This window comes from Mytilus edulis, chromosome 1 (assembly GCF_963676685.1).
Source record: "Mytilus edulis chromosome 1, xbMytEdul2.2, whole genome shotgun sequence".
NCBI classification, from domain to species: Eukaryota; Metazoa; Mollusca; class Bivalvia; order Mytilida; family Mytilidae; genus Mytilus; species Mytilus edulis.
The window spans coordinates 77,401,241-77,416,757 of record NC_092344.1 but is presented as its reverse complement, the minus strand read 5'-3'; the positions used below and the strand labels follow the sequence as shown (position 1 = coordinate 77,416,757).

General features: G+C 30.4%; 1 protein-coding gene across 1 annotated transcript; it reads right to left on the bottom strand.

Moving 5' to 3' along the window:
• Positions 1–2,185: 2,185 nt before the first annotated feature.
• Positions 2,186–13,395, bottom strand: LOC139490496 (doublesex- and mab-3-related transcription factor dmd-3-like). Its single transcript, XM_071277275.1, has 7 exons — positions 13,286–13,395; positions 10,319–10,569; positions 8,273–8,452; positions 7,618–7,706; positions 6,341–6,377; positions 5,038–5,087; positions 2,186–4,386 (listed from the first exon to the last, which is right to left on the bottom strand). The coding sequence occupies exons 2-7, from the start codon at positions 10,566–10,568 to the stop codon at positions 4,243–4,245; spliced, it is 750 nt and encodes a 249-aa protein (XP_071133376.1). The 5' UTR covers position 10,569; positions 13,286–13,395; the 3' UTR covers positions 2,186–4,242.
• Positions 13,396–15,517: the final 2,122 nt, after the last annotated feature.

The following is a 15,517-nucleotide window of genomic DNA, read 5'->3' as shown; positions in this document are numbered from 1 at the left end:
GCAACGGGCGTATCATGCGCTCAAGCGCAGCCCTTTATTGGTTATTATCTTAAATATTATTATAAATAGAGATAAACTGTAAACAGCAATAATGTTCAGCAAAATAAGATTTACAAATATGTCAATTGACCCCATGAGGAGTTATTGTCCTTTATTGTCAATTTTAAACAATTTTCATAAAATTTGTAAATTTTTACTTACATTTTCCACTGAAATTACTGGGCCAAGTTCATTATAGATAGAGATAATTGTAAGCAGCAAGAATGTTCAGTTAATTAAGATGTACAAACACATCACCATCACCAAAACACAATTTTGTCATGAATCCATCTGCTTCCTTTGTTAAATATTCACATAGACCAAGGTGAGCGACACAAGCTCTTTAGAGCCTCTAGTTGTCAATAAAGATCATATGATGTAAAACTAACACACACAATGAACAACCTGCATAGTACCGCTACATTCAGGATCACCAAGATTGTCAGACAACTATTTATAGCAGTTATTGTTAAAAGAATATGCAAAAAAAAGGTTCAATTTCTGAAATTAAAAAAAATAAAACAATATGCATCAAACATGAAAAATCTCCCATCTTTTAACAATAGAGTAGTATAGACACTTTACATATCTAGAAATTATAGAAAAGAAAATCTCAATGCCATCCTAAAACATTCATCTGGCCTTGACCTCTATGGTTCAGTGGAAACATTTTTTTGAAGTTTTCGTCTTTCTCAGATACTATAAGCCTCTATAATTGGTGTATGGATTAATTGTAAGGTGTACATGTCTGTCTTACAGGGTTCATCAGACTTTGACCTCATGTTCATGGCTTACTAGTCAATTTTTATGTGGTTTTCTAAAAGACTATTTAAATCAAATCAAAACTTGTCATGAAAGAAAGCTCTTTATGATTTATGGAATAAATTATATTAAAAAAAAGCAATACTTCACTTATTCCTTAAATCTGGAAAGCCATATAAGGGTTTTTGTCAAAACCTGCACCTTTTGTTGTAGAAAGCTTGACATAGGGATAGTGATCGGCATCTGTGGTGGTGTTAACTAACTTCTTAAAGTCTTAATACTTTGGAAGACCTGGATGCTTCAGTCTGTCACATGTATATTGTCCTTGACTTCATTTTCATGGTTCAGTGACAACTTGAAAAAAAAGTTTAGATTTTTTGTAATGATTATTTCTCTATTATTATGAGTAACAGGACAACTATTTTTGGTACATGCGTACCTTGTAAGGTTCTCATGTCTGTCAAGACAGTTTTCACTTGACATCAACCTCATTTCATGGATCAGTGAACAAGGTTAAGTTTTGGTCCAACTGGCAGGTGTCATCTGACCTTGACCTCATTTTCATTGTTCAGTGGTTATAGCTAAGATTTTGTGTTTTGTTTTGTTTTTCTTATAATGTACGCAACAGGTATACTATATTTGGTGTATGGAATGATTGTAAGGTGAAAATGTCAAACTGGCAGATGTCATCTGACCTTGACTCATTTGCATGACTGAGTGGTCAAGGTTAAGTTGTTGAGTCTTGGTTTTTTTTTTGTAATACTATACGCAATAGGTCAACTAACTATATTTGGTGTATGGAAATATTTTATGATGTACATGTCAGTCTCAGGTTTTATTGACCTTGACCTCATTTTCACAGTTCATTGCTCAGTATTTAGTTTTTGTGTTTTGGTCTGTTTTTCATAAATTATAAGCAATAGGTAGACTATATTTGTTGTATGGAAGGATGGTAAGCTGTTTGCATCTGTCTGGCAGGCCTAGGTTCATCTGACCTTGGCCTCATTTAAATGATTCATTGATCAATGTAAATTTTCCTAGTTAAGTTTGTTTCTTAAATGTGTGAAAGGTCAGTTATATTTCAAGCATATTTGGTGTATGGAATGATTGTAAGGTGTATATGTATTTTAAATTTGGTTTATCTGATGTTGATCTCATTTTCTTTGAGTTTATGAAAAAGTTGTAGTAAAGCTTTATATTTAGGACTGTCAATGTCATAATATCAATGGTTAATGAAGAAGTTGAGACATTTCAACATGTGCACTCTTTGTTTTGAATAGTATAATTCTGAATGTAAATGATGATTGCTGTGATCTTGTAGGTAACTTACCATTAACTGAAACCAAAATGGTATGTTTAAAACACTAAATCAGAAGAAAAAAGGTTCACTTTTTATTTTATTCAAAACAAACAATAAAAAAACAAATTTCATTCAACAAAGATGTTCACAAAATCATCACAAAATCAATACTCAATATTAAAATCCATTCCTTGGATTAGATAAAATCAAATTGTTACATAATTTATTATTGGTAAAATATATTTGATCTAATCATGCATGCGAACAATTCAAATCATTATTAAAAACTTGTAATTTCTGTGCTTGTAAAGATATATCCATCATGCATATATATTTTGCACCTAATCATAAAAATTTATTTGAAATTATATTTCATATAAAGTCAAAGTATATATGTGCAATATAAAAACAAAATCACTTTCAGTGTTTGTTTCTCTTTTCTAACATGTAATTTTGATTTATATATATAAATCAAAATATCTTAAGATATATTGCTTTCTTTTCTTTTTTTAACAAACCATCATCTGATCATGTATTTGATCTAATCATGCATGCAAACAATTTATATCATTAAAACTTTCAATAAATTACAATTTCTTTGTTTTTAAAAATATATCCAGCATGCATATATATTATACACCTAACCATAAAAATCTGAAATTATATTTCATATAAAGTCATTAAGTAATATGTGTGCTTAAAACACACTCACTTTTCAAAGAAAGTTTTTTTTTATAATTTATTTCATTTCCCTTTTCACTACAATAATAACTATTTCATATATTAATGCCAGTAAATTGTTTCTCTTTTCTAATATGAAATTTTGTTTTCCATATTATATTTTTTTTTCTTTAAGCAAACCAACATTTGCAAAAATTTATTTCTAAAAACATGATATACTGGCTTGTTAAAAAATAATGTCTTGATCTTCATTAACAAAAAGGGGGGTGTATTTTTTTTTAAAGATTAACCACTTCCAGATATAACTTGAGTTAACAAAGCTTTCAAAAAGATATATCACACAGTTGAACTTTATTTCCATACTTTTTAAGTAACAGCTTAAAAATTAAGAAAATTATACCTCCCTCATCTTGTATCCATCTTATAAAATTTTTTGACATTGACTGAGAACACATATTCCAACCTTATTTTTAGACAAATCACCCCTTGGTGGTGGACAAACAACTATGATTCATGTCAAGTATCATTAATATGAATGTTGATAATCAAAAATACTAAATCAGACAAAACATTGTATCTTTGAATATACATGATATATGGGGATATGAAGTTTGTGACCTGGACCTTGCAAACCAAAATTCTAACTTGTTTGCAAAACATTCCCTGGTCACGGGCACCAAAAATGTCAATTTTCCAAACATTGAAAAATTTGTTCTCCTGACGTATTTAAAACATTATGTTTGTCACCTTGATCTTGCAGACTCACATTCTTATGTTATTTAAGACACACCATCTGGTGCTTGGCAAAAATTAATTCAAAGTATAGATAATTTCTTTCAATGCATTCAAAAGTTCTTTATGACAGACGTGAAACTTTGTATATATATATTGGAATGTAAAAATTACAGACTTCAACCATGCAGACAGACACTCCTAACAATATTTCACCTCACCCTCAACAATAGCAAGTTTCATTATTATACTTCAAAGGTGTGCTAGCTATAATTATTTACCCCCTGAATTGAGTTTGAATTTGTTCGTATTAGTAAATAAAAATCATTTTTAGAACATCAAAATATTATTTCTCCTCTTATGACAACTATCTTAATTCTTGTATTTTAACATTTATCATACATCTTTTTTTATTGGTAAATTTGTCATACTACTTTTTAAAAATGATGTGTTTGTATTAAATTTCTACAATTTGCACATGTATTTTTTTAATTGGTCTTAAGATATTTTGAGCAATGAAATATGCACTAATCAAATAAATTTAGTACATGTAAATTGTAGCTTTGTATTTCTCAAATATGGTGCCTTAAATCCCTTGAAAGTTCTAACAGATTCAATTAAACCATGCATGACTACAGAGATTTAAACTTTAAAGGTTTTGGTATAAATGCTAATCTGGCAATGAAGAGTTAAAAAAACGTTCGTCCTTCTATCTTGTGTTGCCACGACTACAAAATTAAGTTTCCATCTTGTTGGCTAGCTGGAGTTCCATATAGTACAGTTGAATGTGGAATATCATGGTGTGGTCCCTGCATATATCCTGGGGTTGAATTGTACGGCATACTTGGTGTGGCAGGTTGAACATAATTCACCTATAATAAATGAAAACATGTATAACTAAAGTTTTTGGTGGGCTTCGTATTGCTTAATCTTTAGTTTTCTTTGTCATGTCTTGTTAATGCTATTATTTGTCTGTTGTTCTTTTAATTTTTTAGCCATGGCATTGTCGTTTTTTTTTTAATTTAAATGTCCCTCTGGTATCTTTCCCCCCTCTTTCAAAGCAGATCAAGAAAAGGTCAGGTCAATTGTGATTGTCAAGAGGAATTTTTGTGAATCAAAAGTATATAAAAACTGCTTAAAGTCTGAAAGTTCTCAAAAATTCCTATTAAGTCATACTGGTGTTCATGCACTGGTGTCAATTATCAGAGGCAGATCCAGTCATTTTTAAAAAGGGGTTCCAACCAATTGTCTCAAGTCAAAAGTATTGATCATTTTTTTTTAAAAACAGGGTTTCAACACCTTTTTCAAGATAACCGATTTGACGTTTACTTGTTTGAGAATTCAGAATTGGGCATTTATTATTTGAGGAAATTTTGGATTTACACCATAGTATCTGGATTCTGGAATTGAAGATTTATTTTTAGGAATAGTGGAAAGAATACTTTAAATTTGGGGAATTCAAGATGATACCCACTTCTCCCCCCATTCTCAAGTTCTATTCACAAAATTAATGTTTTACACACCTGTGGTTTGTATCCAAGATTACTGCTATAATTAGTTGAACTGGTATTACCTGAAAAAATAACATCATAATAAACAGAATACAAAGTTTCAAATCAAGGTGACAACAACTCCATGATAAACTATAAGTAATGTTGATATATCACACGAGAAATAGACAATCCCTATAAACTAGAACATGCAAATGAGGTCAAGGTCTTGCGACAATGATTTGCTGATATTATCATAAGCAATTGCTTTTAAATCTTCTATAAAATATGAGTGAAAGAAGCATAGATTTTCCCGTAACTTCATGACCTACCAAATTAGATCCCATAAGCAACATGACGGGCACCACATGTGAAACAGGATCTGCTTACCCTTCCGTAGCACCTGAGATCACCCCTAGTTTTTGGTGGGGTTCGTGTTGTTTATTCTTTAGTTTTCTATGTTGTGTCATGTGTACTATTGTTTGTCTGTTTGTCCTTTTCATTTTTAGCCATGGCGTTGTCAGTTTATTTTCGATTCATGAGTTTGACTGACCCTCTGGTATCTTTCGTCCCTCTTTCAAAAGACTATTTTTTCATATCAATGACTATTTTCCACCTTAACTTATGAATTTTACCAAAGGGAGATAACTTTTAAGTAGTTTTCTATAAGAAAAAATCTTTTTAACTTCTGATGAAAAGTTTTTCAAAAAAAAACTGTTATAACATAAGCTGCTGAGAATTTTAGTTCAGTAATAATCTATTAATTTTGCAATGCCCTTTTACCATGAAATTTGTTTGAAGCACTTACAATTCAAAATTATATCAAATCGAGGAGAATTTAACATGCTTGCATGTCCCCTTGCTTTGTATAGGTTGTGACCACAGTTTTTTTCTTATAAAATGATGTTAAATCCTTTTACAAAAACCCTTTCCAAGAAAATGACTCTTCATAGTTTCAAGACTCTAACAAAAAATGCAGTTGAAATTTTCAGCCTGAATTCTTTAAACTTTCAATTATTCTTCTATTAGTTCAATTTTTTTGTTAAAATCAACTGTTATTTGTAAAATAAGTTAAAATTTGAGAAAATATCAACAGACATCCTTGAAACTATATAAGCTTGCAGGCCTGGAGCCAGGAATTTTGAAGGGGGATTAGGTACAATCATTCTTAACTCAACTCAAGTACAATTCAACAGAACGTTAACTTTAACAGACTAGTTCTTATTTTTTTTTAAGGGGGAGTTTGTATGTACCTCTTAAACCCCCATTGCTATGTTGTGGTTTGATATTTATACATGTAAAAATAAAGCAAATAAATCCATTGATCATACATTACCTCCTCCACATGAAGTACTGTTTTGTTGGTTCAGCAACTGTAAAAATTATAAAACTCATTTTTCACAATGGTAACAAACTAAGAGCAGCTTTATATATTTAAATAGTAAAAAATTGCAATGTTTTAAAACCTTTCGTAAATAAAGAAAATTAAAAGTAAAAATTTAATCTAACCTAACAATCCTATTCTTTTATGGAAGGATCTACAAAATGTTGAGGCATTCTTTTCTATACATTTTCTTACTTTTTTTTCTTATTTTACTATGGACAAGTACAATTTGTAGCTTTTAGTGGCTCAAGACTAATTTTCACTTCTCTTAATCAATCAGACCAATTAATGTTGAAACCTGCCCTGCATGGATACATTGCTAAAGCGTTATAATAATTATGCAGATATTAATCCTATAGAATCTTTAAACAAACACTGAGATGATTAGTTTTTGGCCAATTATCTTTACAAATTTTGTTTCATTCCCATTTAAATTCATCCATATAATTCATTTAGTGAGTGCTTTGCATTCTATGTGTAGTTTTAGAGTTTTGCAAAATGCAAGTAGAAAGGACAGTTTCTGTTTTACATTGAAAAACCCCAATAACTGTTTGAAACACAGAGATATACATTGCCTGTGTTACCTCATTACCAAATTTATTTTTGTTAACTAATTATAGATTATCGTTGATCATCTCAATAAGATTGTTTTTTTCACTTGAGCCAGTACGGGGAAAGCGAGAAAGCAATCCAGTTGAGATGACCAATGATTATCTGTTTATCGCCATTTTACCTATGACGACATTGTCAATTTCATGTCAATTTCATTAGCAACGCCAATTGCCTCCTTAGTTTCTAGCGATAATTTCTCAAGCGAGTAACCTGATATGAAAAATTATCACAAAAAAAGATCAAAGGAAAAATGCACAAAATAGCGATAATTACCCATACAAAAAAATAGTCAGGCTTACTCCCTTTTCCATAACTTATGTCATGGGTTAAGTCAAAAATAGATTGGTGCTTTCATTTGACTCTATGTCTGGTATGAAGTAATTCTGTTAATGTAAAAAAGAAGATGTGGTATGATTGCCAATGAGAAAACTCTCAACAAGACTAAATGACACAAAAATTAACAACTATAGGTCACGTACAGTTTGGTTCCATTCAGCATTCTAATGTTACAGAAGCAGATAAGAAGCAAGCCAGTCAAAAATATGTACAGCCTTTACACAAAATAAATATATAAACGTACTTCCACACATTATTAAGACATTGGAATAAAAACTTACCCAATTAAGTGATGGTGGGTATGGTCGTGGATAGGGTGTAACAGTTGGTGGATAAAATCCACAGTGGCTACACACAGAGGACTGACAATCTAGAAAAAATAATGTAAACAGTATGTATTTAATTGAAATTTTAATTCACATGACCCAACATATATAAATATTGAGCATTTATATTATAATATTTAAACCAGAAATATAAAACAATTCTGAGCTAGTAATCACATACAAACCTTAGTATGAACATGTCTTCTAGAAAAATAGTTTTTAATTTACCAAAAAATTATTCATTTTAACTATTTGTAGTGGCAGAAGATTTTGAACCTGATTACCAAATTATATGCCGTTTCTTACTTCTTAGTTTATAAAAGGTTATATTGCTTGGTTCTTTTTCACTGTATGATAGTTTAATTTGCTGTATATACTAGTTTGGAGAATACTAAAAAAACTTGTTTATTTGTTGTTTTTATACTTTGGCCCATTACATGATTTCACTCTTCAATATATTCGTTTTTAGGTTTTTGATGTGTAGCTATATATAATTATATTCATATGTCTAAAATATCCAATTTTATAGTAAAAACCTAAAATACAGAAGTATTACGGTAGAACAAAAATGTTCCTTTAAAAGCAAATATTTTCTATATTAAAGACATACTTATTATTCTACACTCTGTGCACCAACAACCTCTGTATGGACAACTATCCTTGTGTCCTCGTACTAGATTTTTAACACCATGGATTTGACATCTACGACAATATACAGCTCTTCTGTCAGATATTGGATTTTGCTGTTGATTGCTGCTTTCATCAATTATTAAATGATTTTCTTCTGAATCTACAAATAGATCTACCGTTTATGTATTTTAAAATTGATATATATATTTTGTTGATGGAAAATTACTACCAAAATTATGCATGCAAGTTTTTAATATTGACTTTTATCATAAATAAAATCATAGCAATCATTTCTGAATAAATAAAGTCTATATAGCAAAAAAAATAATATAATAATAACTTTATAAACTTTCTCAAGATTTTGGAGGAATGGAAAGGGATATATGACTATACACAAATGCATGTATAGTACGGCTAAATACAGTATATATATCCAATTTTTTACTTGAGCACTTTATTCCTATGATGATTGAAATTTTCATTAGAATCTCTGCAACTTAGTATGCAAGGTCTATTATAGTACAATGTTCTTTCAAGTCATAATCCAAAGATTTTTATGACTGGATTTTTTCCTTTGAGTAGTAGGTACTTAAGTCAGCCATAAGCAGGGACCTATACTTCTTTAGCTCACTCAGTCAGGTATGGACTTGAAACACAGAGATCCTGTATTTTAGTCTAAGAGGAAACAATAAGTATTTATAATGCTCTACACTTTCATAGGAATTTTTTTATTTTTTTTATTTACCTTAACCACAGAGTGAATCAACAATTAATTTGAATAACTTCTCCAATGAAGGCTATTGCAGGGAATATCTAGAAATTGGTCTGTTTAAATTAATGAAAAAAATCAAAAAAAATCTGAAATTGACAGCTTACAAACAAAAGTTTCAAAGAATATCAACCACTCTTAATTTTCTCTCAATTTATCTAGAGTTATCTCCACTTGGAAGTTAGGAAATAGAAATCACTAAAACTTCTTCAACTGCAAACTTCTGTTGAAAAGTCAAGCTTTATATAGCACAAGTTACATAGAAGGTGATCCTTTTAGTAATGGTTGATTTGTTTGTGGTATTTTAGGTGAAAACAGCTTGCAGTATCAACCTCCTTACCATCCTTAACTAATTATGGAAATTTGATAGAGTAATTTAATGCATGCAGTCAACATTTCCCTCATTCAATCTAGTTTCCCACTACTATGGATTCATTATTATTTGTTGGATACCAACTTGTGTGGGTTTTGTGGATACAAGAGAATGAATGTTCATCGAACAAAAAAAATCATATAGGCTTTGTATACAGATTAACAAAACCTGGCATGCAATCAGATATCCACAAAAATGAAAGTTTTCCTCAATCCACAAAAATTGATACCCACAAAAAACAAATGAATCCCACAGTATAAACAACACATATAAACTATTACATGTACATGTATTACAATATATGCATAAATTGGTTTGATATTTACATGTAATCAGCTGCATGTAATAAAAAATACAACACCACATGAAGTTTTGTGTGCCGCATTCAGTATTGGTGCATGTATCTTCATTAGGAGGAGGTTTTTTTTTTGTCCAGTCAAAATTAATAAATAAACTATTGATTGGCAAAGGACAACTTAAGTTCTAACTGAAAGAACTCCACAGAGAACAAATTTTTAAGCTACTGTAAATTCAGAAATTATTGCGTCTAAAATGCAATTTTAATTTTTGCAAGATTGAGAAAAATCCTGTTTAATTGATTTACAAAATTTCAAAATGCTAGTTTAAATTATTCAGATTATAAACCTGTCGCATTTTTTGCAATAATTTCTGAATTTACAGTATTGTATGCAATAATTTCTGAATTTACAGTATTGTATTTATTCAATGGGATATATTGACACTATGAAAAATGAGAATCTATAATTTAATTCTCTTGATAATTAAACAAGTTTTATTTCCTTTCAAGAAACTAACTGCTTTTACCCATAGCTGTCAGGAGGTAGCGTAATCTTTAATTATCTTATATTTTTTAAGAATGTTACCTGAGATTTCTCCACTTCCTTTCCTATTTGCTTGTTCTGTTTCAATTTTTTTCACATTTTCCATTTCAAGTCGTCTTTTCTGAGCAGTTACTATCTTGTTTTTCTGGCGTTTAATACTAACAACCTGACATCGCTGACACTGACAGTCACGAAAAAAACATCCAAGCTTGTGACCTTTAAATCTAACATGAACACCATGAGCAAGACATTTTTGACATTCTCTTTGTCTTTGTTTAGTGTCTGGAGGCATACTGGAAAGAAAAACAAAAAAGATGGTATACCAGCTGGTTTTGCAAGAACTAAAAAAAAATATTCTTGATCAAGATAGGATAAAAATGAATATTATGCCCTACAAAATGCAGGATTATTTTTAAATTTTACAAAAGGGAAAAGCAGGTTTCTTCTGCTTTGCCTTGCCTCCAAAAAGCCATGTTGTCAAGTTGTCGTGAATTGAATATCCTCAGTTTCTGTCGGAGAAAAATCCTTCTCAAGCTCTGGGCCACCATTAAACATCAAATGGCCATCCTCTTAATATTGTAAGCTCCCTTACAGTAGGGTTATTTATATTCAAAATACTCTTGTAATTCTTAAAATTCTAGCCGTCTTATTGAATGCTCCAATGACATTTGAAATTTTGAAAATAATTGCTTCTTCAAGTACAGCAATTGCTACATTTAAAGCTGCGTTTTGCATTTGCGCCAATCTGCATTTCATTTGTGTCGATTTTTCTTTCATTTGCGCCGATTTTTTTTTTCATTTGCGCTGGTTTTTTCACAGGTAAATTACAGGTGAATAGATATAAGAAGATGTGGTATGAGTGCCAATGAGACAACTCTTATTTTCATATATTAAAGACCTTTTTTCGTTAGCCAGTTGTACAAATGTTATGATTTACCAAATCATTACATGTATATTATGATAGAGCATTGATTGGAGTTAAACCTCTGTTGATGTTATTTATCACACAAATTTTTAGAAATTGATTTACCCGCATTTAAGAAATTACTGTCATTTGGAAGTGTAGAAAACACTAGTTTTTGCAGTCAACAATTAATTGGCTTAATGTTTCCCTATTTTGAAAATTACTTTTCCGCTGATCAATCCCAATTTTATAGCCTGTTTTAATGGGACATAAGAAGTTCTTCAGATCCTTCCAGAAATGGGCAATTTGGGTCTGTTCCTCCTATATTAAATAGACTAAGCTTTAGTTGCTTGTAAAAGGTAGGTCCAAGTTAGTATTCAAGCTTTTGTTATGGCTCTTTTGTATTCCCTGGAATTTACATGTATAAGTATTACCTGTCACTTACCTGTAAATCCAATTAGGAGAAAATATAAATCGGCACAAATGAAAAAATGAAATCCGTGCAATTGAAAGAATGAACATTTTCAAAATCAGCGCAAATGTCATATGCCCATTTAAAGAGGGTAAGCTCCTGAAGAACAATTACTATAAAAGGCACAAATGATAATAGACCTCTATAAAATAGAATGCATCCATAACTGTTATAGCTCTAATTCAAAATGCAAATTTTTCAATCACAATCTTAATTGACTAGGATTGTCAGTTTTCCTATGGAAGGTTATTGGTTCTCTCTGGGCAATTCCACTTCCTCAACACCAATCAATCAATCACAGAAAGATCCACTACAATCAAGAATGGTACAAGTAATAATCAAAGATCCTTTCACATAACCCATGGATATAAATGGGGAAAACTTTTACTGACCCTTTCTGTAAACATTATGGTAGGTATCATTCTTTCTGTTAATATGATTAAAGATTAATACTGTATAATTTCCCAAATTTATGTCTAGTAACTATGACCTTGACCTTTCATAATATTGTGACTATAGATCTAAATAAGGTTTTAATTCCATATAAACAGTAACTGATTTTAAAAGCTTCCACTTGTCTGGTCTTATTATGCTCAATTTTTCAGCAACTATAACCTTGGCTTGACCTTGTTTGAACCCATTTTTTTCTGAACAAATTACTGACCATTATCAGTAACTATGACCTTGTCATTTAACATATTGACCTCAAAATCAAAAGGAATTTTCTACACCGTTTAATTACAATCCCATATATAGTATTTTATTTAGCCTCCAGAATCTTTTTTTTTCTACAAAAATCTAGGTCTATTTCTGAACTTTGACCATGACCTTTGACATTGTTACCTCAATATCAAGAAATCTTCCTCAGTATATGTGACCACAAGTGCCAAAATCTTAAATTACTGTGCCAAAAAAAAAGTTTTGGATTTAAGAGGAAATATAACAACATGCAAATGATTAGATACATAACAGACATAACTTTCGGTGAGCAACTTTGCTGATCGACCTATTGAATTGTCAATGAAATTGAGTCCTCTAGCAACTTTGAAAAGATGTTTACCTCAAAAGTTTTTATGATTGACCCAAACAATATATTATAAGATACAATTCACCAGTAAAAATATTTTACACTATGAAATTAATTTGTTTTTTTAAATTTATGTCTTCAATATTATTTGACCCGACTCACTGTTTTGATTGATTAATTGGTTAGTTAATGTACAGGGGTGAAATATCGTGGAAAATTTAATATTCAGTGCAAACAATGAAAAAAATCCTTATCCAAGCTCCTACATGCTACATTCTGAAAAGCCAGGTTTCATGGATTCCAGGCCCAGGGGTTAAAAAAACTAGCGACGTTGTGTCTCCTTTCCCATGTCATGCTTCATAATATGATACTATCATTTTGGAGCTAGAACTTTATCGATGGATCGCCATTAATTTGTATACATCCCGCCCATATTCTACATGAATGACTATTTCCAGAAATTAATTTTTGTGTAACAGTAACAAATAAGATTCTTTTAATACTTTTAGGCGCACATATTTATGCATTTTTGACAGTACTGTCACTCATTGAACACACAATGTTCTTCAAATATTGATTAAGTGTACAATGTTAAAAAATACCTACATTAAATGACAAAAATTACACAACTTTTTTCTTTCTCTTTATGGCGGAATTTTGACGTTACTTTCAGCCAAAACGAGGTTCGATAACCACGTGTGTATAACGACGTCAGGCCCCGGCGCCATAAAACTTTTTTTTGCTGAGTAAAAAAATATTCTCAGAATGAATTATTTTACTCAGTTAAGAATGAGAACTTTTTTATCCGCCATAAAAAAAAATTCTCAACGTTGAGAATATTCTCAGCTGAGTTTTTTTTTCTCAGTGATGCAAGTGGTAAAATAGTTGTTTGAAAACTAAAACGTATACCAAACTTCTCTAAAACGCAGTTTTATCTCTTAAGAAATAATGTAAAATATAAAAATAATCTATGATAGATAAGATGACAAGTAGCATTTAGTAAGCATCTGTAACCACAGTCCTGACAAAAAGTCACAGAATATAAAGTCGGCCAATAATTTGTGTTATTATAGGAAATATAGAACCTAATAAATATTATAAGAGAAAGATCTTGAAATACTTGAGTTTTTTACCCGTAGCTTCTTATAAATATGTATATATATATATTTTTATTTCTTTATTTAGATCTATATTTTGTATTTTTTTTAAATGCAATCTTCGTTGACGTTTACGTGAAGAGTGCTTTCTTTCACGTCCGCACTTCTATCGAGTATGGCGTGCCAAATAAACATTTTGAAAAGATAATTATTACGGATCAATAACATACATTATGTATTCAGACGACATAAGACACCATGTGACAATTTTAAGAGAAACAGAGCTGCTTTTTTCTCACATCTACAATGGAAAAAAAAAAAAAAAAAAAAAACGACAAATCAAATATTTTTAAATCAATATGAAAGCCAGTAAATAATTTGAATCCGTTTTCAATATTCAAGATATATGTAACTTTAATATTAATATAAATCTGATACAGAATTTAACATGTTTAATACGATTTAACAATTATGCAAGTAGTCATAAAAATTGCTCTGCATACTGAGTTTAATATCATATTGCACAGGAAGAGAAAATAAAAGTACATCGTGTGAGAAGGCATGGCATATATATTTAATGTCCATTACAGTTATTAACAACACCTTGTACAAATATTATTTTCGAAAATAAAAACAGTTTAATAAAACAAACAAAACTATCCGATTTATGAGGGTCATGAAAAGGGGAGTAGGGGGAAGATGTTCTATTTTTCTCTATTCAGTAAGAAATATTTTCTGTAAAATTCTGATCGTGCATATGGAAAGGAGTAGGTCCGGTAAGGACAGATTTTGGCCTCAAATTTCATATTCATCTGACGAAAGATTTTGACCACTTTTTAAACACTTAAGTGTCTATTTTATTTGAATTAATTAGTTTATGTGAAAGATTTAAACAGATTTAGTCATTAAAAACGATCCGATTCAAGCTCAAATATGAAAAATCTACCTAATATGCCGGAAAAAGTCACTTTTCAGATGGTTTTTGGTAAAAATGAAAGTGGCCACATCCGTGTTCATTCTCAACCTTTATATATGTTATGTATTATCATAAAATACAACTTAAATTTTAATATTAAGGATGAACACGAATGCGGCCACTTTCGTTTTACTCGAATACCGTCTAAAATTTAACTAAAATGCTAGAATTATGAGGATTTCAGTAATTTAGCATGACTTGATGGTGCTAGTACCAGATAAATGTGCATTGTATTGTCAAAAACAGCCAATATTTATGTAGCAGAAGCATTCTACTGTCCAATAAATAACTAAAGGTTTACATTTTAACAATTTTGTAAAACTGCTATATTTTGGGGCCAAAAAGGGGTCTTACTGAACCTACTCCTTTCCTTCTGTATCATGATTTTGACATGATAATTGATTTGTCTGGTCCAACGACATATGTATGACAACAATACCCCCCCCTCCCGAATCTGCCACTGTACTACTGTACTGCACAAATGATACATTCCTGAATATTAATATTTTAACTAATATCTGTTTAAAACTAACAGGGGGGGGGGATGTTTTTTTTACATTCTTTGTAAAACTTTTGATGTCTAAGATAATAAATAACAGATAGGATGACATAACATGTGGGTATATTTGATTTATACATGTATTTGGTTTAGTAGATATGAGGTACCGGTACTGCAATCTAATTGATGTACCAGTAGTAAATTGTAAAAATAGATATAAGACAGAAAAGACATTGATAAGCCCAACTGTCCAACAAAATATAAAA